The 24,416-nt window shown below is 47.7% G+C and overlaps 1 protein-coding gene across 1 annotated transcript; it reads right to left on the reverse strand.

Annotated features, from left to right (window-relative positions):
• Positions 1-251: 251 nt before the first annotated feature.
• DRD4 (dopamine receptor D4) lies at positions 252-9,334 on the reverse strand. Its single transcript, XM_021524755.2, has 4 exons — positions 9,104-9,334; positions 1,849-1,961; positions 955-1,502; positions 252-536 (listed from the first exon to the last, which is right to left on the reverse strand). Exons 1-4 carry the CDS (start codon positions 9,332-9,334, stop codon positions 334-336), a joined length of 1,095 nt encoding a protein of 364 aa, XP_021380430.2. The 3' UTR covers positions 252-333.
• Positions 9,335-24,416: the final 15,082 nt, after the last annotated feature.

Genomic DNA, 24,416 nt, shown 5'->3' on the forward strand with positions numbered 1-24,416 from the left:
TCACAGCCCTCTTAATACCACCCCAGAATCCAGAAGATTAGAAATTACTGTTATTATCACTGCTTACATCAAGCAGCAAGTGTTAAAGAAGTGTCTACACTTAGCAGTTTCCAGTGGGAACAGCATTCAAGCTGTATCCACTGGCCCTCACCTGTAACACCTTACTTACTACAAGGACCTGGGGAGCCCCTTCCTTCCACTGCCAACTCTCCTCATCCTCCTCTCATCCCCAACAAAGACAGCAGACAAGAGGCAGAAATAGATCTTTAATGAGCTATACAAAAAATGACCCAGTGGTTCCTCCTGCCCAGTGGCTCTTCGTGTGCAGAGGGCTCAGCAGAAGAAGTGCAAGACTTTGCGGAAGAAGTTCCTGAACTCGGCATTGAACACGGTGTAAATGATGGGGTTGAGAGCACTGTTGACGTAGCCCAGCCAAGTGACAGTGCTGGTGACTTGAGGGGGGATGGAGCAGGACTTGCAGAGAGCCCTGGTAATGTGCACCACAAAAAAAGGTGTCCAGCAGAAGAGGAAAGCACCTGCCAGGAGGACAATAAAGAGAGAAGGTGATGTGAATGTTCAAAAGGGTTTAATTTAACAAAGCCTGAGCCAAAAAAGACATACACAGCTCAGGCACACAGCTCAGCACACAGCAGTAGTTGTGCTGACATGTGGAGCTGGACTTATGCCTAGACAAAAAATTGGGATGTTTTTCCTGTCCTAAACATTGATGCAAAGTCTTACATTAGTCCTGTTTGGCTTTGAATGTAAGATATTGGGAGTCACAGGTTTGCCTTGGAGGGGAGGTTGGGTTATAAAGACTGCATGTGTTCTTTCTGACGGGGGGTGGTTTTTGGCACTGCTCTGAATTTACGCAGGTCCTGCCAGTCTGAGTGCTGTGATGTGACAAGGTGGCACATTTCCCACCCTCCCTGGCCATCCCTGACAGCCACTCACCGACGACAACCGGCAGCACCCGCATGGCCTTGCGCTCCCGGCCGTTGATCTTGGCCCGCTTGCGCCTGTGCCCTGGGTGCGGGTACCTGAGGTGTGGGTAGGACACAGTCTGGATCCCACTATTCATCCCACACTCCCCAGGGAGGCTGGCATGGGTGTAGGGGCTGCACTCCAGCAGCCCCAGCCGGGTCTGCTCTCTCTCCATCAAGGTTGGGGGGTGATACAGCTTCCTGCTGGCTCCGTGGATGCAGCCTCTCAGCTTGGCCTTCCGGGCTTCTTCCCAGCGCTTGAGTCCTTGGAACATGCCACAGTACAGAACCAGCATGACAGGGCATGGGATGAAGAAGGAGCAGATGGAGGAATACACGATGTAGTTGTCATCCTCCAGTTGGCACAAGCTGGGGTCCCGGTCTGGGACATTGTTGAGGCCAAATATGACTGGGGATGCCACAGCAAAGGCGAAAATCCAGGTGGTGGATATAAGGATCAGCTGTCGCAGGTCGATCTGCCGCCGGTTGTAGTTGAGTGGGATTTGAACAGCAATGAACCTGCCAACACAGCCCTCGAGTGAGTCAGTCCTGGTGTGGTGGTGGCACCGCTGCTAATGAAACCGAGTGGCCTTAAACTCATTGCCACTGTCCTTCCCCCCATTAATTTACTTTACTAACAGCTGAGGCCTGGGCTACAACCAGAACAGCCAAGGGACAGCTCTGGGTCATCACACAATGAGCTTTCAGTTCGGCCACCACCGATGGGACACAAACCTGGTGGTGGAGGACATTAGGGCAGAACAGCCTCCTTAGGGGAGGGTAGAATCCTCCCTGCTTGGGACACTGGCAAGGGCCTGTGGAACCAGTGTGCTGCTCAGGTACAGCCAGAGAGGAAGCCACTCACCGATCCACGCTGATAGCACACAGGTTAAAGATGGAGGCTGTGCACAGCATCACGTCCATGGTCATCAGGGCATCGCACAGCACCGTGCTGAGGGACCACACTCCTCCCTGGAACTGAAAAGATCCCTGAGGTCAGCAGATGCTGTGTCCTTTGAAATAACACAAACATGGCCATGCCTGGGTGCATCAGCCACTCATGTTTGCTCTAAACAAGCAGGCCAAAGCTGAGTGCTCCTCCCATGGCAAGATGCTTCCAGTGCAGCAGCAGCACTTGGGAATCAGCCCCACACAGAGCCCACAGCCTGCTCAGGGCTTGTGGTTCTAGCTTGTCTGGAGAACTGAGCCCTCAGACCATCAGTACAGCCAAGTGAGTCATGCTAGGCAGAGAGATGGACACAGAACATTGAACTGCCTTGGGTGAGATCAGGTACCCCCAAACTCCTCAGACCCCCCCCCCCCCCCAGTTCAGGACCCCAAGATCTCCCCAACAATGCAATATTGACTGCACAGCATCCTGAGCTCAATCCCCAAGAAAGCAAGAGACAGAGCACAAAGCTCCTCTTCCACTTCTGTGTCCCAGCCGCTTCAAGCCCCTGTTGCCAGACGTTGTGAACGGTTTCCCTGGGTTACACAACTGTCCATCCTGGCAGGCCAAGCACAAGTCCAGCCTCTGGAGACCAGGTCCAGGCAGTGAGTAACAGCCTCTGATTCTCTCCCCACGGTCACAGGCACCAGGGCAGAGCAGCAGGGACTGGTGTCAGTGCTCTGAACCACCTGGAAGTGTTGACTCTGCCATCCTTGGTGACTTTCAGCTCATTCATATCTCAGCCAGGAGCACAGGCTCTGCACAGCCCATAGTGCAGGACAGGCAGCAGGACAGACAGAAGGACAGCAATGGCTGATACTCGTACAGCCAGAAACTACTTGCAGTACTTTGTTCCAATCAAGTGCTTTTCTCACCCAGGTACACACCCAGCTTGTTCTTTTAACATTAAAGCACTTTTTAGGCTGATACAGAAATAGGTCACCTCAATCCCATTCCTGTGCCATTATTCCCATGAGCTCCTTGAGCACAGGCAGAGTTTTCTCGCACCTGCACAGGTAAACCAGGAAGCTCAATAGACTGTCACCACAAAGGCAGCAGGGAATTTTTCCTCCGAGTTTGAGACTGTGAAGAAAATTCCACTGTCCTTTGGGCCCCTCTGCAGAGAGAGGTTAAAAACCCAATTAAATGTACAAATAAGTATGATTTTAGCTTGAAAAAAAGTGTTCAGTAGCAATGGCCCCTCGTCATGTCTGACTCAAACACTTTATTTTGATATTGCAAAATACCAAACTATCTGTACTCTCTATATGCTTTTATTAAAATATATATGATAAATATTACTATAGTATATATATTGCTGCATGTAATACAGCAGCAATATATATACTATAGTAATATAAATCTATGTTTATCTACAGATAATGTGCATCATCTATAGATAAAAATAGATAATAAATTATATATATTAGAAAATGTGCTGCATAAAAATTATTTATATATATATATATATATATATATATATATATATATAAATCTCAGGGACCTTTTTCTCTGTAGCAATAGCCAGCCAGTGCTCATGGAATCTAATGTTGTTGCCCTTTAATGTTGCAGGTTTCAGGAAGCAGGTATGGATTTGTTCCTGTGCTGGTGCTAAACAACAGCTTCTGGTTTCATTCATCCCAGCACAGAGTGGAGCCACGTGGGGAACACACTCTGCAAAAAGCCTGAAAGGTGCAGTACCCCAGGCCCTGCCAGCAACAGGGCAGGCAGCTCTGCAGGAATTAATATCAGCCAGTAATGATGTCAAGCACAGGATTATGATTAGAGGAGCCGTAAAGCCAAAGGAGTCTCTGAAGTAACTGTTTTGCTATTTTTGTACAGCATCTCCTTGAGATACCTCCAGGGGAGCTCTGGAGTTAGACCTGAGTACTTCAGTCAGCCTATTCTCTAGCACAATGCAGACACTCCAAACTGAATTTGGGACCTGAATCATCAAAAGCCAAATTTCTGCCAAGCTCACTGGGATCTTGACAGGTTCCATTCAGTTTATGAGAAAAAAATTTGATTTTGGTCTACAATTTTCCAAACCTATTTGTGATTTAGGGGACTTAATTGATTCTGAAAAGGACAGGGACTCTCAATCTGCAGCACCTTTGAATCATGTGAGACTAAAGTTGGACACTTGGAAAATTCTATAAACCTTTCCCTTTTCCTACCAACCCTCAAGACGCTGGCTTTGGAGGAGGTGCTAGGAGAGAACTTCCCATTCTATGGTGTTTGTCACCTGCCCACCTTGGTAAAACATGCCAAGGACCCTTCTGATGGGAGAGTAACTTTAGATAAGAGGCTTTGCTGGGCCATGTGATTAAGGAGTACCTAATTCCAGGAGGCTGCAGCAGATTAGCCCATCTAGGTACACAGTGTAAAGATTTAGGGATCACAAACAGCTCAAGCTTCCTTTACAAAGTGGTCCAGAGCAACTGCACCTCTAGCAGCTCTTTGGGTTCTCCACTTTTCCAGAATACAATGCAGAAGTTTTTATAGGATGGTGGATGGCGGGAGACAGACTTGGCTTCTCAGATACCCTTGCAGCTTCCTTCTAGTCAGCCCATTCTGGTATCCTTATTCCTAAGGACAGCTAATTTGTAAGGAAAACTCTGCCTTCTAAACCAGCCTGATGCCAGAAGAGCTCCTGAGGGCAGGAGCCAGGACAGAGCCAAAGGCTGATACCAGCTCTTGTCTCAGTCCTGCCACATGCAAGGAACAGCAGGAGCCTGAAAGAGAATTAGGAGATGCCCATCTGGACTTCAAACAAGCATCTGCCTCGGTGCAGCCATGGCTCAAAGACATGGCATGGAATGTGAAGGCTGTGACACAAGTTGTAAGAGGAATTGTCCTTGACAGTGGGCAAAGTCCAGCATCAGAGCCAAAGAATTGTCCCACGTCCACCAGAAGCTGACTTGGGGCTTTTGGTCATGAGTTGTAACAACTGTCACAGTCCCCAGAATACACAACACAGCCCGCAAGGGAAGAGGAAGAAGAGGGAGTGGGACATAAGACAGAGGTGCCTCATATCTGCTCTGATGTTGTTTCTTAAATCATTGAGGTCAAGGTCTTTCAGAGATCATGAAAAAGCTTCATCGTCCATCTGAGACATTATGAGGGCCAAGAATTCCAAGGTACCTTTCCCCAGTTACTGGTATCTGAAAAAAACCAAACTCCTAAGCACTGCTTTGTAGCTGCTGGCCTGTCTCACCCCCCGGTACTTTGTGTGGCTCAGACATCAGCCAGGCCCAGAATAACATCTATTTCCACTAAAACTGTAACATTCGAGGAAAGACTAATCCCAAATCCTGCTGCGAACAAGCTGACATGCATTCACAGAGAGATAGAGGAAATTTGGAGAGGGTAGAGGTCTGGCCTCTCATTAGAGGAGCTGCATCACAGGCACACAGAAAAAACTGCAAGAAAATAGATGTTTTGATACCAAACCAGTGACACCCTGAAAGTTTTGGGCAGAACTCATCACCCTCACCAAGATAAGAGGAAAGCTCATGTGGTTTTTACTGTGGTTCCTGCTGGGAACACTCATCTTCCCTGACATGGAGAAGAAGCCAGGTAAACATGCAAATCTGCTCAAACGGTTTCCTCTTTTCTGTAATCACTTACCCTGATTTTAGTGGCAAAGATGTTTACATAACCAACACCCTCAGCTCCTGCCAGCAGCTTCCTGGCTCAGGCCTGTTCCACAGCTCTGCTGCTTGGTAGGGATTAGCAGAGAGCTGATCACAGGAGCAGCAGGCACAGGTACAGGTACAGGTGTGTTCCACAGCACAGTCCACGTGTGGAGTTTGTCCTGGTGCTTGCCATAATTGCTGGGATGCCTCCACTTGATGAGGACTGTATAAAGTGCTGCAAGTATCCCAGAGTCTTTAGGACTGCTGCCATTATCACAGTCTCTGGGAGGTGAGGCAAGCCTGTGGAGCCATGCAGCTCCCTCCCAGAGCCAAGTGATATCCTGCAGTAACTCCACAGCACCATAGTTCTCCTTCCTCAGCTAACCCCTGTTTCAGTGCTGTCAATGCTTCAGGGACTCTCTGAGATTTTCTCCTGGCCTCTCTTCACATGAAGGCAGAACTCTGCTCCTCAGGAATAACAGTTAATGCCTGAGAGTGCTCCAGGACATCTCCTTCCCCCTTGCTTCCCATCACCCCTGCCTTTCTGGCACTGGATTGATTGCTGGAAAGCACTTGACACACTTATCAAGAAAGCCAAGGCTGGGAGAAGAACAGTGCAACTTCCCCATGGAAGTTACCGTTACCTCTCCCCATCATACTGCTAAGACCTGAGATACCCAAGCAGGCAGGAAGGTAAGTGCCTTCTGCCCACCATGGTGGTAATTACAACTGGAAAACATTGGAATATGTCTTTGTTCCATATTTGGATGAGTCCAGTGGAAGAAGAGTGTGTGTCCATAATTGCTGCCAGTGTCTGAAATGAGCTTTCTTAACAACCAGAAATAAAAGCCAAGATCAAGGACTCTCCCACTATGCTCCAGCTTCTGTGAATGGCAGCAAAGGATCATCCACATCCCACAGGAAGGAATCCCATCCCCACTGGGGCTTGGAGGAAGGAGATCTGTTGTTTGTGAAGATGTCAGATGTCACCTCAAAAGTTAAGTCCCTCCTGCTATCTTCTAAAGCTCGGACTTGGAGGAATGTTTCCAAAACTGGAACACAAAATGCCACCTCACAGGAAAACAGCACAAGGTGAGCAAGTTTCTGGTTGATTAAAACAATGCTCAGTTTATTGTTCTGTTCCTGCTAAAAAAGCAGAAACCCACCACCTCTGCTGTTTTTTGAGTTTTCCAATAGGCCCTCAGAGTCCACCTTTACTTTCTCAGGAGTTGTACTAAAGTTTAAAACAACAAAACAAAAACCCCACACCTAGAATGAATATTGAGGTGAACATTCAGGACTGTCCAGTCCATATTTTCAGTGGCTACCATGTTTGGTACAGAGTGCAAGCTGAAACCAAGCTAGTTTTAAAGAACAATCACTACACCCTGCATCTTGCATCCCAACATCTAATTCTGAGTTTTGCCACCAAGATAAAAAAAAATACAAAGAAAAGAAACCACAAAAATTCTGTCCTCTGGCATGGATTCAGTGGTTACTCTCCCTTTTCCTTATTTCAGAACAAAACAAGCTGGAAATCCTGCACCAGTGTGCAAGAGACATTTTAATATGAAAATGGGCACCTGCAGGCTCTGAGCCCGTAGAGAAGCTTCCAGGCATGGAATGGGAACTGCTGCAACATAGGAGCTGGAGCTGCTCAACACATTGGAGCCCTACTGCCTGCTGGAGGGGGCTCTGACTGCTCCACAGTGCTCTCTCTCTCTCTGTACCTGTTCAGCACTTCTCTCACCTGCTCCATGCATTTCCTCTGAGCACCAGGGGTGCAAATCCTGGTGCCTGTGCTCTTTTGTACCTTTGAATGCCTCCCTGGAGCTGCAGAGGATGGGAGGGAAAGACTTCTGCCATACAGCAGCTTGACTCCCTGTGTTTAATATCCTGGGCGCAGAGACATGGTAGAATTCCCTCACAGCACTGATGTTTATAAACAGCCATGGAAATGAATGTACCAAGTGTCACCACAAGCTGGACAGAACCAGTTTTTAAAGCTCATACAGGTATGAACACCCATTACCTGAGAATCCAAAACCTGTGTAATGTCTGTGGTATTCAAGGAAAGCCCCCAATACTCCTGCCCCACTGGAAGCATTTTCAGAGGTACCCCAGAATACTTTATATATTCCAGCAAAATTCTCAACTGCAAGCAAAAGGAAAACACTCTGGTGATGGTGACTGCCCATAGAGAGACCTGGGGACTGAAGGCATCAAGAGACAACAGAAAGAGGAAGGAAGAAAAGGGATCCCAATTAGCAAAAAGTAGCTGAGAAGAATGATGAAGAATGTGCCTTTCTAACCACAACAAAATGGAGGTAATGAGGGAAAAGCAAATCCTCCAAAACGAAGAGCACAGTGGAAAAAGAGAGGACCTAATGCTCCAATTCTTTCTTGGTTCTTCTCATGGGTGATGAGAACCTGCTGCTCCACAATACCTGTCTCCAGAGAGGTCACAGTGTCCTGCAAGATCCTAGGACGAGGTAGAGACCATTCTAAGCTCTAATCTACAGCCTGCCTTGCTTAGGGGAGTACAGGCCTGCGCAGTCAGGGCCTGCTGATCCACGGGGTGCTCCACATAGCTTGCAAAAGAGGACAAGAGGGGAGATGCTATTCCACAGCTGGGAAGAAGATCCATACTACCAGCTACCACCAGGATGAGTAGAAACACCTGCTATTTGGCCCAATGGATGCTTTCATCCTCTTGAGCAGGGAAGAGCCACCAACTGGTACTAACAGGTTCTAAAACATCCCCCTGCAAGGATAAGGGTTTATTTGTCCCTGACAGTAAATGTTACAGAGAGAACCGCTCAGCCTCAGGAGTGCCTGTTGTTCTTTCCCTCAGCTGTCACAGTCTTGGGGGTGAAAGATTTTGGGAGTGAACAGCAAGTCTGCCCCATGTCCCTGAGCTGGTTCTCCACGACTGCCATCGTGTGCTGGGTCAGGCCTGTGCCAAGCAACAATGTGCCAACCAAAGCCACCTTGGTGGGGTGTAACCAAATCTCATTCAACTCCCGGAAAAGACAGCTTCTCCTTCTCAGACAATACGGAAAGTTATTTCCTGGCTAAAGATGCTAAAGATCTCCCTTTATCACCAAGGTTCACTTTATGCCAAACTGAGCACAGCACCTGTCTCTTCCTATCCGTTTGCTGACGGCAGTCTGGACAGCGTGCAAGCCAAGGGACGGCCACCGCGGTGCCCCTCCGCTCGGGGCATCCCCGCTCGGCGCGGCTCGGACGGGGATCCCGGGAACTCGCACGCTCCCCGCCGCCCGCCGTCCCGTAGCGCTGTGCGATGCCGTGAGGTAAGAGCCGGGGGGTCTGACCGCCACATCCCGGAGGGCAGGGCTGTCCTGAGGGGGACAGCACTCCCGGGCCGGCGGGGTGGCGGTGGGGAGCAAGCCCAGAGAGCAGCTTTGACCCTCGGTACTTGGTCTCTTGCCCCCCGCTGCCTTGTAACCCGCAGGCTCGGCGGGCACGCAAGCGCCAGCCCGCCGTCCCCCGGTGTCCCCGGGCTGTCTCACCTCGGAGTAGACGTAGAGGGGCAGGACGAGGAGGGCGAGCAGCAGGTCGGCCACGGCGAGGCTGACGATGAAGTAGTTGGTGGTGGTCTTGAGCGCCCGCTCCGTGCAGACGCTCAGACAGACGAGCCCGTTGCCGCCGACGATAAGGAGGATGAGGAGGATGCCGAGCACCAAGGCGGCGATGCTGTGGCCGGGTACGGCGGGCGGGGGTCCGGCGGTGCCGTTGCCCATGGCCCCGCGGCGCTGCCCCGCAGCCCCGCGCACGGAGCCGGGCCGGCCGCCGGGAGCTGCCCGCTGAGCCGCGGGAGGAGCCTCCGCCGCCGCCCCGCCCGGCCCCGGCCCCGCGGGGACAATTGGGTCACCAAGCGGCTTAAGCGGGGCAGGCTCCCGGTGTCCCGGCTCCTGGTGTCCCGAGCGCTGCAGAGGTCTTGGTGTGCTCTCACATGGTCTTGCTGCGTTCTCACATGGGGGTGTTCTCTTAAAAAATGTTAGAGGAAAGAATTGGAGTTAATACAGATCGGGTGAATAACTGGGAAATTTTATTCTGATGTGTGCGTAGAATCTGGTAATGTTTAGCAGTTTGTAATTAAATTGGGTGAAGACCCAGACAGTCCATAATGAAATTTGAAGATACTGCCAAGACAGGATGCTGAGGGCATCTTGGAGCACAGAGTAGAGATTCAAAGTGCTCTTGATAAGTTGGCAAATGCAGGATGCACTTCAAAATGAATTCTGCACTTTACCCATGCTTGGGCAGGAATAAACAACGGCAGAAATGTAGCAAACAGGAAGAAGCCAGATAGGTACAAGTGTGGGAGCAAATATGGGGTGGCAGGTCATGAGTTGAACAAGTTGAACATGGGGGCTGGGGTGTCTTACTGCAGAAAATGAGAGAAAAATGCTGTTTGAGGGGTACCTATGCATCTGCAGGATCAGGAGGCACGGGGAAGTGTGACCTTCCATTTCTAGCCCAGATCACCTGGGAGATGTGGGAGCTGATACAGACTCTGTGGGCATCTCTGCAGCTGTGCCATCAAACCTCAGCCCAGATGTTGATGCCAGGTAAGCATTCAGGTCAGCCTGGTGTTTGTGGAAGGCAGTGGGAAGAGAAGGCATAGCAGTAAAGGGACATTTATACTGCATGGAAGGGAAAAATACATTATTGGAAGACTTTTATGAGACAAATTGTGTCTAAAATCTGTTTATAGGCTGCAGCTATCGGAGTTTCATCCAAACTATTTAGAGATTGTGGAAGAAATCATCTCTCCAAACCCTGCCCTTGCTCCCCCAAGTTCCCTTACTCTTTTTTTGGGAAGGGTCTCAATTATCCCTCAGCATGTGCAGCATGGGAAGGCCACAGCCCTGGTGTCAGCCTCGAGACACAGATCCAAGCACTGTACTTCCCTTGGACTGGACTAACAGCAGCTGATCCACACAGTCCGTTTTGCCCAGCTGCTGTGGCTCTGCAATTTCATACATGAATAGGAGAAAATTCCCTTGGTTTAAGCACTTGGACAACAGTTTTGTTGGCTAAATTCTTCCTCCAGAGGTGGGGCTTCCAGGTCTTTTCTAAAGCCAGCAAGAATGCCATATCTTTATGCCATATCTATATATCTTTATGAGCATATCTTTAGTAACAACATAGTTGTACCACCCTTCTCTCCCATCTCAATGAAGGCTGACCATCCTCATGTTGATCCCAATACCCACTCATCTTCCTCTTCTAGTGTGCAAAGACAGGAGAGACAATTCCACCTGGCCTGAGTGGGGCCACATCTTGCTCTAGATCTGTCTGTCACCAGCACTGGAGTAGTTACTCACATACCTGTATCTCTACATTCCTTTTGGGAATGGTTTGTGTTGGACTCAGAAGGACACAAGCGTGGTTGCACATCTGCTGGGTTTGGAGTTTGGTGATTCCTCATCTGCTGGGAAGTTCAGACAAGGAAGATGGTTTCCATCATCTGGTCACAGCTTTTCTATCTGGGTTTGATCCCTAAAGCCTGGCTCCTGACACAGCCCCTCACTCTGAGGGGCTGGGACAGTGAAGCCACTTTCACTAGAGCCCTTTTTATTCTTATAAATCAACTTAAAGTAGTAGAAGGAGGCCCTGAAGTGCATTCATGAAACTGTTTGGACAGAATATGCTGAATTTGTTTATGTTTAAACCACCTGAGCAGCCAAGAGAGCAGGATGGAAATGTGACTGATGTCCTCCTGCCTTCCCACAGGGATTAGTGCCATTCCTCTAATCCCCTTTAACTGTTAATTTACATTCATTATCTCAATTTTCCCTGTGGGTTAGTGCTGAATGACTATTAATCCTCAGTGTGGAAATTCATATTCTAGACTAACAGGGCCTTAATACCAAAGTAATTTAATCCTGGAGTGGATTAAACTAATGTGAAATAATGCTTTTGACTTCCAGAAGTGAGTAGCCATGCAAACCACTAAATAAGACAGTGCTTCCATGGCAAACAGGCTACAGACATTAAACACAATTCCTTTCTTGGACAAGTGGAGCTGCCCTCCTAGCAGAGGAGAAGGAAAGCCTTCCAAAGGAAAGCATATCCAAAGAAGTCACGTCACTGCACAAAAAACAGATGACAAAGGATGGAGTCATGGGTCACCCTCATGGAAAGCAGGAGGAGTTATGCCAGAGTGATGGACTAGGAATGCTTAGAGCACCTTTGGAGAGGGTCTGATGTGACTGGTGCTTTGGAACAACCCTTTTTTGTTTGGATGCACAGCCTGCAGTGTCCTCGTTCCCCATCCGGCTGTGACAGAAGCTGTGGAAGCACCACAGCTGCTCCTTGTGGCAGGAAAAGGGCAGCAGCAGAAAAACACCCAAACCAACAAACCAGTGGAGCATCTGCCTTTTTGGAGTGTTTTGGAGTGTTTAGAAAAGAAACTCGAGGAGATAAGCAGTGTGGTTTATGGCTATGGTGGAGCTGGTCCCTGACCAAAGGAAGTTGGTCCTCTGCCAAGAAGCCAGAAGGAGTCCTGCAGAGACTCCCCCAGGATAAATTAATGGAGGATTTTATTCCCAGCCAGTTCACAGGATCAGGAAGTTTGCAAAGTGAGACATCTGTCAGAGTCTCCATAAGGAGATGGAACTTTTTATCACCGCCATAATTTTTCACATCTGAGGCACTACAAATTTAAATAGAAAAGGGGAACAATGTGGCTGCCAAAGTTCTAGGACAGATGTGCCAAAGTCAGCTGATGAATAGTGCCCTGATAGCTTCAGCTCTCCCGGCTGCCTTCAGGTTCAGGACAAAGGGAAGAAAGCAAAGAGCTTTCAAGGCCACTCGTGTTCCTTTTATTTGCCATATTCAGCCTGGCAATTCTCTGTGAGACTCTCATCGGCAACAAAGCCATCCTGCTTTCCAATCTCCTGTAATGCATTTCTCAAAAAAGAGGCAGAAGCAGCATCCCCCCTCTCAGGTGAGCTTTTGCAAGAGAGAGAAGAGGATGGCACAGCTCTCTGGGCTTTCCAGGCTCTCCCAGTCTCCCAGTAAGCTGCAAGGATTTATTTATATGCTGAATGGTTCTTTTGACATTTACCATTCTAGTAAGTTATCATAAATCCATGTAAGATGTAAACTAATGCTAGTGGTTAGCTGTGGGGGTGAAACTATGGAGAAAATGGCTGCATTTTCCATCTCTGTTTGCTTGGAGTCAAAACTAGATGCTTTTGTGGATGCCTGGTTTCAGCTTAACCATTTAATTGATCTCACACTAGGATGACCCAATGAGATTCAAGGGCTTGTGGCACAGGACAGATCAAAATAATATGACTGAAGAACTCCTACTGGGTTTAAAACATCACTGAGCTTATTAGTCCCACTTGTTGGGAAAAACATCCTGGGCAGGGGAAGAAGTTGAAGACAACACAAGCAGGAAAAGAAGGGAAAGGCATGACTGGGAGCAGCAAGCACCTGTAAGTGTACCTCCCTCCATGGCATATCTTGCCAAAGCCTGTTCCTGTTTACTGGAGAGGGTGTCAAAGTCAGGGAGGGATGAGCCGAAACGCAGCCCCAGCAGCTGTGTCAGGAGCTGCTGTGCTCAATGCTGGGACAGCACACCTGGGACAGCTGGCCACAGTGCACATCGTTCTTCTAATTCAAATTAATTCCCCGAAGTGCTTTCTCCTCCTCCCCAGACACACAAACAGCTGGAGGCTGAGATTACAGTGCTGATGCCAATTATAGCCATGATAAGGCCAGACACAAGGGAAGTGTGAGCCTGCTCAGTGCTGCTGTACTGCAGGTGCAGGGAGCTAAAAGCTGGGCAGGAAGCAGAGGTGGGCCAGCAAGGGTGGCCAGAGTAGCCTGGGGAAGAAGTCACCCAATCCTATGTGGTCGTGTCCCTGTGTTAAAGGATCAAAGCAGGATTTTCTCTGCACAACGCAGGAAATGTGTGGATGAAGTGATTTCTGCACATCCTGGCCAGAATAAAGAAATGCCTTGATTCTTTAACACTAAAAATGCTGCTGGAGAGTTTTTGTTTTTCCTGCAGTTTTGGTGACGCCTGCAAAGGGATGTGTTGTTCCACCCTGGGAACATAACCAGAGGGCAGGCAATATTTTTCCCCACTTGGGTGATAAAACCAGCCCAGGGAAAACCAGGGGAGCTTTGGAAGGAGTTCCATGGGGTGTAAAATTCCAGCAGGTAATTGATGGGGGAGACAGCTTATCTTTAAAAACTACTTTGGCTTCCTTGGTGACAGGGAGACAGCAATGATGCACTCATAGTTTGGGAAAACAGAGTTCCCTTCTTCCAGTAAAAAGACTGTGCCCTGAGCTTGGCCTTTCATTTTCTAGATCACAGTGCCAGCCACAGTAAAACCAACCCTTCTTTCTCCCTACAGTACCCATTCCCAAGCAGGCAGGAAGAATTTCTTCTCAGGAAGAATTTCCTCATGGAAAAGGTGGTCAGGCACAGGAAGGGGCTGCCCAGGGAGGTGGTAGAGTCCCCATCCCTGGAGGTGTCCAAGGAAACAACTGGATGTGGCACTCAGTGCTCTGGGCTGGGTGACAAGGCAGGGGTCAGGCACAAGGTGCACTTGATGGTCTTGGAGGTCCTTTCCAACCTCAATGGTTCCATAATTCTATGTATCTAAGTTTGGAAAGACAGGTGTCTGCTAAGGAAGGCAGGAGCCTCCCATGAAATGGAAAATGTGAACTCCCTCCGAATTGTTATAAATTTGACATTAAGGGGGCTGGCTTCAGGGCTCTTAGGCAAAAATTTTGGAGCAGGAATAACAGTTCTTTATTAGGAAAAAATAAAAAAATAAAATAAAATAAAATAAAATAAAATAAAATAAAATAAAATAAAATAAAAATAAAATAAAATGCAGTAAATCAAAACAACACTGACAGTCAAAATATAACCTGACACCCTGTTAGTCAGGGTGTTGGCAGCAGTCCAGTGGCTGCAGTCCTCCTGGAATGTCAGGTGTGTTTCTGTTGGAGCAGTGATCCTGTAGAAGGATGTAGTCTTTCTCTGAAGATCCAGTGGAAGAGGCAGCTGTTCCTCTGAGAATGCAGTGGAAAAGCTGTTCTGCTGTCCAGGAATCTGAAATTATATCGAGGTAGCAATGTTTGGTTCCTGTCCCTGGGCAGAGCTTCTCACAATGGGATGCTGTAATTTTATCAGTCATGCAGTAAGATTCAATGACCCATTAACAGAAGATATCTCCTGGAGGGAGGATTGGTTTATGGAAGAGATAAAGGAAAGTGTCCAGTTAACAGAAGATAACTGCCCCACCTCCAACAGATGGTAAATAGAATCCATCTTGCCTTGCAGTCTAGGACACTATGATTTGCTTGCAGGATGGAAGTGCCTCATGGCAACCCATCCAGATTCAAGGCTTGTCACAGGTGTTCCCGCTGCAGGGTGGGCCTGGCTCACCCAGCATTCCTAGGGAGGCATCCCAGGGGCCCTCTGGCTTAGCACCTATCCCCACTTCAGAGGGACATTCTCACTTGCAAAGCACCTCTTATCCTGTACTCAGGAGAGCTGAGGCACCCAGCCAGCATCCAAGGTACCACTCCTGCACCAACAGAATACTTTTCCCCTTGTTCTTCCCAATTCTTAGCAAAATTTTTTAAGCATTTGAGGACATTTTTTTTCTGTCAGTATGAGCCAAACACCTAATATTTAATTTTTTTTTTCCTTCAAAAGAGCTGGGGTTTACTGCAGATTTCACCCAAGGGTTTGACAGTAAGCAGATACAACTTTGACCAAAATGACTGAGGTCTGCTCCAGCACAACCCAGAGCTCCTGACAAATGTTTTGCAGTCCTTGCCCCTGGATAATGCTGCCAGCCATGGATGTCACCAGCATGTCCAGCACCTTTCCCTCCTGACTTCAGACCAAGAAGGCACAGCTCCAGGTATGTGAGATTTTGTGCTTTTGTCCCTCACATCTGATTTTTGTTTTAAACTGGTGCAAATCCAGAAAGGTGCCACATGTTTCAATCAAACAAAGCAGGGGAGAGACACAGACAATCCAAGCCACCTCAGGAGCAGGTAGGTAGAAAGAGAGAGACACATATCCTGGATCTATACACCTCCTTAGCTTAATTTGCCCCTTTGAGATTGGGGTGTTTTTCTGAGGTTCCATGACCATATGGGACTGTGATTTTCCTTTTTCTTCCAAGCTCACCTGGGCTGCCCTGCTTTCTTCTTCCTTCCATCCCACTCTTCACTCTTACAGCCAAAATCATGAAATCAGGTGGTAAATATTAAAACCACTCCTGAAAGCATCCTGTGCAAGAAAGGAGAATTTAGACGGCTAAATCCTCCAATCCCCTTATTCCAATTAGGGTCCTTTCTCTTACAGACCTGGTAATGATGCAAGGAATAGCCTCCAATCTGCTCTCAGCTGGAGCAGCATCACCGTCATCACAGTGACGTGGGCCAGGCTCACCTGCAAACACACCAGAGACAATCCCCACTGCCCACATGGCCTGACAGACACAGGAAGGGGAAAATAGGAATGGGGGAGGTAGAAGTTCTTGAACACCCTGTAAGCTGATTAAAGGTATTTTACGTAGGAAGGATTTAGCCATGCAGTTCCTAGTACCATCTGACCTCAATAAACTCCCCTGCCATGGGCTGGTGCTGCCATTGCATGGGGCACAGTCTGTGCTGGGCTCCCAAAAGGTCAGCTGCACCTGCACAGCTCCATCAGGGCTTGGGACACCATTGCTGGACGTGTGTGGGGCATGACATGGTTCTCCCACAGCCTTCTTGGCCTGGCTTGACCCTCGTGCATTTTACCATCCCAAAGCCATAGTGTAAATCATGGCTGTGAGATTTTGGGGTGTTTTTTGGCCAGTCAAGGTGTCTTCAGTAAGAAGAGCAGCTCCAGCAGATCCTGGGGTCTGGCTTCTGGACAGATTGGCAAGGATTGGGCAAACTTTGTAAGGACTGTCCTGAATGAACAGCAACCCCAAAGGTTGGATGGGCTTTCCTTGTCAGGAGGAAAGGCAGGAGCAACGATGTCCATGTGACAATAGCAGCATTTATCCAGGCTGTTCTTAATGCTCTCTGAAGGGGGACTCTGAATGCATCCACACTGCTTCACCAGGGAAAAAACTTTTCTATCTTCTGAATCAATTACTCTGAAGGGTGAATGGGAATTTTTCTCCTTCCAAACTCTGAATGACTTCCCAGAGCTCTGAGTGCTGATTTTGGAGAGTCTGCCTGCATCCTCCCTGTGCTGTGGGCTAGGATAGATAGCTCTGTGATGAAATCCTTTATTTTCTGAAATGCAGTTTCTTGTCTTTACCTCCAACATCAAAAAAGGCCAGGCTCACATGTTCTCTCAAATATTGCCAAATTTGGGGCTAAAGCATTTGACATCGCTCTAAGATGCTGCCTTTCACACTGCAGATTTGGTGACCCCTCCCACTGTAAAGAGGAGGAAAAAGACCTTCCTCACTTCAGTTCTCAGCTCTGATGCCTTTGAGACAGAGCAGTAACCAGAGCCAGGGTGTTGAAGGGAGGTGGTCCCTGTGTTTCATAATCTTTGCTCTCTGTTGGCACGAGGGTCTCCCCAGGCATCAGCGTGGCTACTAGGAATAGCCCTGGCACCCATGGTAACTGGATTTACTTAATGCATCCCATCACAGGTCTCTCCACACTGGGCATGTCAGTCGGTGTCAAGCCTAAACACAAGTGACTGCACAACGATCCTGATGGCTTTATACCTGGCAGCGTCCCCAGGGCAGCTCAGGGATGGCCCCAAAGCTCACAGATCCCTTCTCCATCTTGTCCTGGGGGATTTCTCCCCGCTGTCTTCAAGGAGTGTGTGTGCACAGCCTCAGCACTGCTCTGTGTCACCTGCTTGTGGCACTTTGCTCAAATCCTCTAAAACGGTTATGTGCCATGCACAGGTCAGTCAGGGCAGCCAGGGGCTGGGATCAGTCCAGCCCTGACTTCCTGCACCTGCAGGTGTGGCAGTGGTACAGCAGCAGGAATCAGGTGAGGCCAGTCATTTCCACTATCATTCTTAGAGCCAGAAAAATAGCTGAGAGCTTTTCTCTGCAGTGATGCTGCACATAGATAATGGGTTATAGATTCCATCTAAATGGGTGATTTAATCCTGCTTTGTGCCTGCTGGATGCAGGCAAGGGGAATCTCTACTCCCCTGCTGGGACTTGGAGTGTTCACACAAATGAAGAATGGGAAAAGCAAGGTGCAAATTCACAAAGCTCCTTTCAACTGATGCTCTTAAGCAGGATTCTTTATTACTCCTATTTCCATAATGTCTCCTGATGAGAGTTTGATGTAAATTCTGATTAAGGAGAATCAGATATTGTTTCAGGACTGAAGAATTGGTTTGAGCTCTGGTTTATTCAGTTATAAATTTCAGTTTGAAAATGTTTTTGAGTTCTCTTCATGGCCCTGAATTTCCTCATCAGGGGCTTTCAGAGCTGCACTGGAGCTTCATCCATGTTTGTCACCTGCATTAAGTTGCAGCAATGCTAGGCATAGTCACACCATTTTCTACCCCATCACCTTTTCACCCTGCCCCTGCTGCTGGAGGCAAACTCCATTTCTTGTTGCAGGATAGGTAATCAGGTTACTTATTTCATGTTCCTCCAGTCCCCAGAATCTTTTCATGTCCTGTTATACACCCTCTGCTGCCATCATGGGGCCACTTTGTCATTCCAACCTCTTCTCTGTCCTCTCATGGCAAACTGAGCTTCCCCAGAGCAGAGGAAGGAAAATCACAATAGTAATTTTTACCTCCCTACACGTTGTTCAGCCTCTTTTATAAACTTGAAGCTGCCAGCACCACTGCAGGCAGAAGCAGAGTCAGAAGGCTGCAGCTGGAGAAAGCAGGTACAGAGAAGAGAGGAAAGTGGTTGGGAAATGCCTGGACCAGAGCAGGTCCCAGAGGAGGAAAGGGGCTCCCCTGTCCTAGTGCTGACCATGGCATATTTCGATGCTCCAGGCCTGGAATGGGACCTGGAGTGTCCCTGCTGTTTTCCCCTGTCCCTGGTGCAGGGCTCTGGCTGCAGCCTGCACTCACAAGCCAGAGAGGGCTGAGGTTCTGCTCATCAGGCCCTGGGGCATTCTTCCAAGGGAAAATCTTGTCCCTCCCAGTCCTCTAGTCATGGGAACACCCTCTGCTTTTCCAAGGAAAAATATAAGTAGATAAGAAGTGTAATACAGCTCCCATGTCTCCAGTTGGAATATTAATTTATTTTTATTATTATTATTCCCTATGCCTTTCAAGCTACTTTATACCATACAAAGAAGGAGAGAAAGGGTAATCCTATTTTCTTCCTCTATATCCATGTCATCTTCTGCTGCAGTATTTGAGACCAGCCAAACCCCAGCAATGGCAAGGAATAAATTCAGGATGTTTTCCATGCCTGTATAAGTATGCTGGCTTTTTAGATACTGTGACAGAATTTATACTCAGCAGACCTTTCCCAGTTCAAACCACAATTCGAAAGGTGTTGTCTCCTCATGGAAAAGTGAGCCCTGATCCTATTGATCAGCAATGCTTGCCCTAAAAAAGTGACACATTGTTCATCCAAATCACTGCACACAGGGACTTACTGACAGATCCTGGCAATTGCAAACATAGCCCAAGCCAGGATGAAATTACAAGAACAGAAGATTAAGCTCCTATCAAGAGATAATTAAAGCCAGGAAATAATTTTGACAATCATAGTGAATCAATTGGTACAAGGATGTTTGCCCAACAAATGTCATTATAGGCAGAAGCAGGAATTATTATCAATCAGCAGAAATATTCCATCAAATTGCTGTGAATGACCCGATCAGGTAATTAAGGGACATTCCATCCCCGCTTCATTATTTGCTGTTAATCATGATTGCTCATATCCATATCTTTACTCAAATAATTGCTTCTGATAAGGCTGTGGATTTATAGGGGTCTCCAAGAGGAGACCTGGCAGTGGAGCATCAGCTGTGAGCCCCGAGCGACCTGGGTCGGTGAGTGCAGCCGGGGTGGGTGGGCTGCACGGGCTGACTTTCTCTCTCACTTTTGGGCGTGGATTTCAGACTTCTGTGATGCCTCACTGAGCCATTGCTATGAGGCCATCCATATCCTGAGCAGCATTGCTGGAATATGGAGGGTTTCCCTCCTCAAGGCTCTTGGGTTGGTTTGGGGTGTAGTTCTTTCAGCTAAAGGTCCAAGCTGGCCAAAGAGTTTGCAGTCATTTAAAATCGGCATCAGTGAGGAGGAAATTAAAAGTTTGGAAGTATCCTGCTAGGTTAAACAGCCCTTCAGTGATGAAACTAGAGATCTACCTGCTTCTTGTGGTCTGGGTAATTTTAAAAATCATCATTGATAGGAAGGAGAAGTTCCCCAACAGCCATCACTGCTCCTGGGAATTTCAGCAAGCAAATATGGTTTACCCAGGGGACACAAAATTGCATCCAGAAAGAGAAAAGAGAAGTTGATCACTAGATTAGCAGCTACAAAGGTTATGAAAAGAGGGGAAGCTCTGGAGCCAGGGGTGGGTTTTTTAATTATTCATTTTAAATATGGTGCTTCCAGAGAAATGCCAGCCCAGAGGAGGCCAAATGCTGCAGTGAGATCCTGGGGTCAAGGAATTGTGTGACACTGTTGGGCAGATAGAAAGACTCAGGATTCAGGTGCCCCTTGGCCAAGGATGCTATAGTTTTGGTGGCTGTTTTCAGCTCCTCCTGCATCCTAGGACTGCAAAGTCTGTCTTGTTTGGAGTCCAGTAAGATGCTGATCTTTGAAATGTCCTTCTTGCTTTACTATTCCATCCCCTCCAGGAAAACACAACACTAAAAGTGTGTGGGAGATTAAGCTTATGGCTCCTTCATCCTCTCATCTGTTTGTTCTGCAGCCCCCATTAAATATTTGCCCTGTGGTTTACAGTGAATAAATTTCTGTATAAATGCCTCTCTCTTGTCCTTGTGCCTCTTCTCATCTTGCAGCATCTCCAGAGCAGCAAACCGTCCCAGAAGGGGGGTTAGAAAGTATTCCGAATTCTCGGACATTCTCCTTTCATGCTCTCTGTACTGTTTAGCTTCAGAATAAAGTAAAAACCAAGTGGGAGGATTTGATTTGGGATCAGCAAGTGCTATCTTGAGAGATTGCAGGACAGTGGTGAATGTTTGTTTCTTTGCAGGAAGAAGGTAAAAAATAAAGGAGTGTATTATAAATTACAGGTAGAGCTGCTGCGTGATCCTTGAGGAAGGGTGAGCATCTGGGAATAAAGGGGGAAACAACCTGGAAATAAAGGGGGGAAACATGCCATGGCTTGTGATTAAAAAAAAAGTACTTTTTATTTCTGTAAGAAAACAAAATAAGGCCTGCTGTGACTGCAAATCCATGTTATTTCATTTTTCCTTCTTGAAACATTAGAGGATAGGTGGATATGGGTGCACACATGAGCCCTTCTTCTATATGTGAATGAATTTTATTTATCATATGTAATTTTTTTGTCTGAAAGCCCCTTGCAGATGTCTCCAGGTATTTATCTCTGGTGGCAGGAATTCCTGCCTTATTTAGTTTAGATACACAGTAATGGTGTTTCCACAGCCCTGTCTCTGTGAGGCATGTCAACTGCACTAGACACATACCAAGGCCACTTGTCCTGCTGCTCACAAAACTTTATGCTTTTTTTTCAGGAGAGAACATGGTTTCCATGATGACAACTTTGTGGCAAGTAATTATTCCCATGATTGTCCTGTCCCACTTCTCAGCATCTCTGCCATCCCAGGAGAGGTAAGCATTTCCTGGGACTCTTGCTTCCTTTTTCCCCCATGGTTTTTGTTCAGAGAGCCTGCTAGCTGAAAACCCAGCCTTTTAGCTGCCTTCCTGATCTTGCATCTGCTTGCTTGCAGATCTTCTTCTTCCCTAAAGAGATTTAGTTAAATGAGTGCAAATACTATAAATGTTTTCTCTTGCTTAAGAATGGGAACATTAATTTTTATTTAATTCGGAAGAAAATTTGTGACCTCAAAGCCAAACACAGTTACAAGGACACTTTTGAGTGTGTTTTTGTCCTGTGCACTTAATGCAGAATGATAAAGGTGAGAATTTCTGTTTCCAATAGCCTGGTCCCATGAAATCATAACCAGAAATAGTCAACTCTGTAAGTTCACCAAGGGAGTTGCCTGCAAGGGCTGTTCTTTGCTGCTCTTTTCTAAGTGCTCTTCAGCTTTGTGTCTCTAGATATTTGTTTATTACTTTTCCAGCCTCTTGCTCTCCTCTTTTGTGCTGAATCATCAATAACCCGACATTCCCACATTCTTGTGGCAAGGTGATTATATCAGTAAAAGCAAGGGCAGGTCGTTTTCCTGTGTGATGTTTAATAAACGCATTTTTTAAACTCCCTTTTTTTCCCTTTTTTTGTGAAACTTTGCCAAAGTGGCACAAATTCTTGCCCATGCGTGTTTGGGACTCTCTTGCCTTGAGGCAGCAGTGTTTAATGCCTGTTCTTGTGTGCTTTTAAACCATTCCTTTTGCCCCCTCCCCACACCCTTCCCTGTTCCAACGTGCAGGATGAAGCGCCACGCAGACGGGCTCTTCCACAGTGAGCTCAGCAAGATGAACGGCAACGCCTACGTGCAGCAGCTGGTCAAGCACCTGGTGGGCCTCAAGGACAGGTGAGCACCTGCCACACCCACTCCTGGGGCGGGGAAGTCTCCGGCAGGATGTGGATCCCTGCTCGGAGGGGCTGCCCACGGAGCTGAGCTGTCCAGCTGGCTGCCCGAGATGAGGAGAGGAAGGGGAGAGCACATAGGGTGGGAGGAGAGGCATTGCTGTGCCTCCCTCGTGGGGAGTCCTGCGTGGCTGGGAGGTGCCACTGTCCCACGTTGTCCCTACGCAGGTCCCTAAGGCACTCGGATGGGCTGTTCACCAGTGAGTACAGCAAGATGAGAGGCAACGCCCAGGTTCAGAAATTCATCCAAAACCTCATGGGCCGCAAGCGCAGGTGAGAGGAAACCTCTGGTGTCCCGGTCCCCACCCGGGGCTCTCACTGCCACACTGGGCCAGCAGTCCCCACTGAGACCATGTGTGTGAGCACAGCAGCAGACACAACGCAAGCTGCAAGTGCTGTTCTGCAGTGGTGGTTGTTTGGTTACATAATTGGTGGTTTGGGATTTTAAATTGTTATTAATTTTCTTTATCTAAACCAGCTCTCCTGGCCCAGTCAACACAGACATGCAGGCGAGAGAGGGAGTAAACAAACCTGAGAAACTTTGCTTTCTCTGGTTGTACCAGAGCTTTCTGAACACCAGGTAAGTGGGAGAGATCGTCACCTCTGTGACTCTGAGCCCTACAATACTGAAGCCAAAAGAAGGCTTTTCTGAACCACCATTGAAAAGTCAGTTGTTAAAAATAGTAAAACCCAGGGTAGGAAAATAATATCTTTTCTTAATAATTTCCTAAGAGTTGTCACTCTGAATTGAAGCAATTATTCATCGCATTAGGAAATGTGATCTAATGGTTAAAATTTAAAGAAAGCCTTTGCTACCTTGTCTGGATTCTGCTGCTGATTGAAACACACACCTCAGGATGAGTTGTCCCAGCACCTGGACATTGTCTTTTCCTAATGCCCAACAACTTTCCCTGAGATAGCTCACTCTTAAATCACTGTAATTAGGAGGAATAAACTGGCCCTTGGTACTTCTTGTGTCCACAATGGGGAGAAACACCACTGTGCATTTGTAGAGTGCCTGGCAGCAGGCAGCCATGATCCCTCTGTGAGGATCATGACTTACTCTTTGGAATCATCCTGGAATGTCACAGTGTGGCCTTGTCACACTTCCTGCAGTTCATGCATCCAGAAATAATAGACTGTCTCTGATTTTTCCCTTCCCACAGCCACTCGGACAGAGATGCCAGGGAGGCTGCTGCCATTACCAGCCAGTACCTTTGCCCCTTCTCTAAGCAGCTGGTTGCAGACATGAAAGAAGATACAGATGGTTCCGAATGAAGGTGAAGGGAAAGAAACAGCCAAGGAGACAGCTTTGCACGTGTATGGCCTTGAAGATAAACAGGGAAGCTCTTGCTTAGGAAAAATTCTTGAGATAGGTGAATAAATAACAATAATCCTGGAAAGCAGTCAAAAACCAATGAAACCTTTGAGATTATCCATAGTGAAATGTATGTGAGCGTGTACTGCTGTCAGTAGATGGAGCCTGAGTGAAGCACATCCTTTCCACTCTGTGTTGGCATCTGGCTGCCTGCTGCTGATCCCAAATAAAAATGATTAGCTGTGCCTGTGCCTTGGCTGCTCTTTGGGAAACTGGAATAAGGATGGTTCTGTTACAAGGCCTTGGATTATGAGGAATGCAGGGGAGGAGCGTTTTGCCAGGATTCCCCTACATGAGGCATGGTGGGACACATGGCTGGGACTGGGGAGTGCCTACAGTGCAGCTATGCACAGAGGTCAGAATCAGGGCTCCATGTAGCAGGAACAAAGGCAGATGTTAGGTCTTATGGCAAAGAAATGTTCTGAGAGCTGCACAACAGATACTCACTGTAAAAGTTGTTTCCTCTCCATTCTGCCCCTGGAGTTGGTGGCCCAGTTTGGTCACAGCCACTAAAGACAAAGCTCCATGAGAAATCATTTGTTCACACCACTTAATGAGGTTTACGTACTGTCCCTGTGCCACACAGGCAGATTGCCCACGCTTTGATGGAACAGCCACACCAGCTTTCCTGTAAAACCAATGGATTTTGGAGAGCAGCTAAAAATAAGACTCTTCAGCTGCAATCCTGTGCTGTGCAGCCCTAACAGCCCATCCTGCTCCAGCAGTTTTCACCATCTGTGCT

The sequence above is a fragment of the Lonchura striata genome, chromosome 6 (genome assembly GCF_046129695.1).
Source record: "Lonchura striata isolate bLonStr1 chromosome 6, bLonStr1.mat, whole genome shotgun sequence".
Lineage (NCBI taxonomy): Eukaryota > Metazoa > Chordata > Aves > Passeriformes > Estrildidae > Lonchura > Lonchura striata.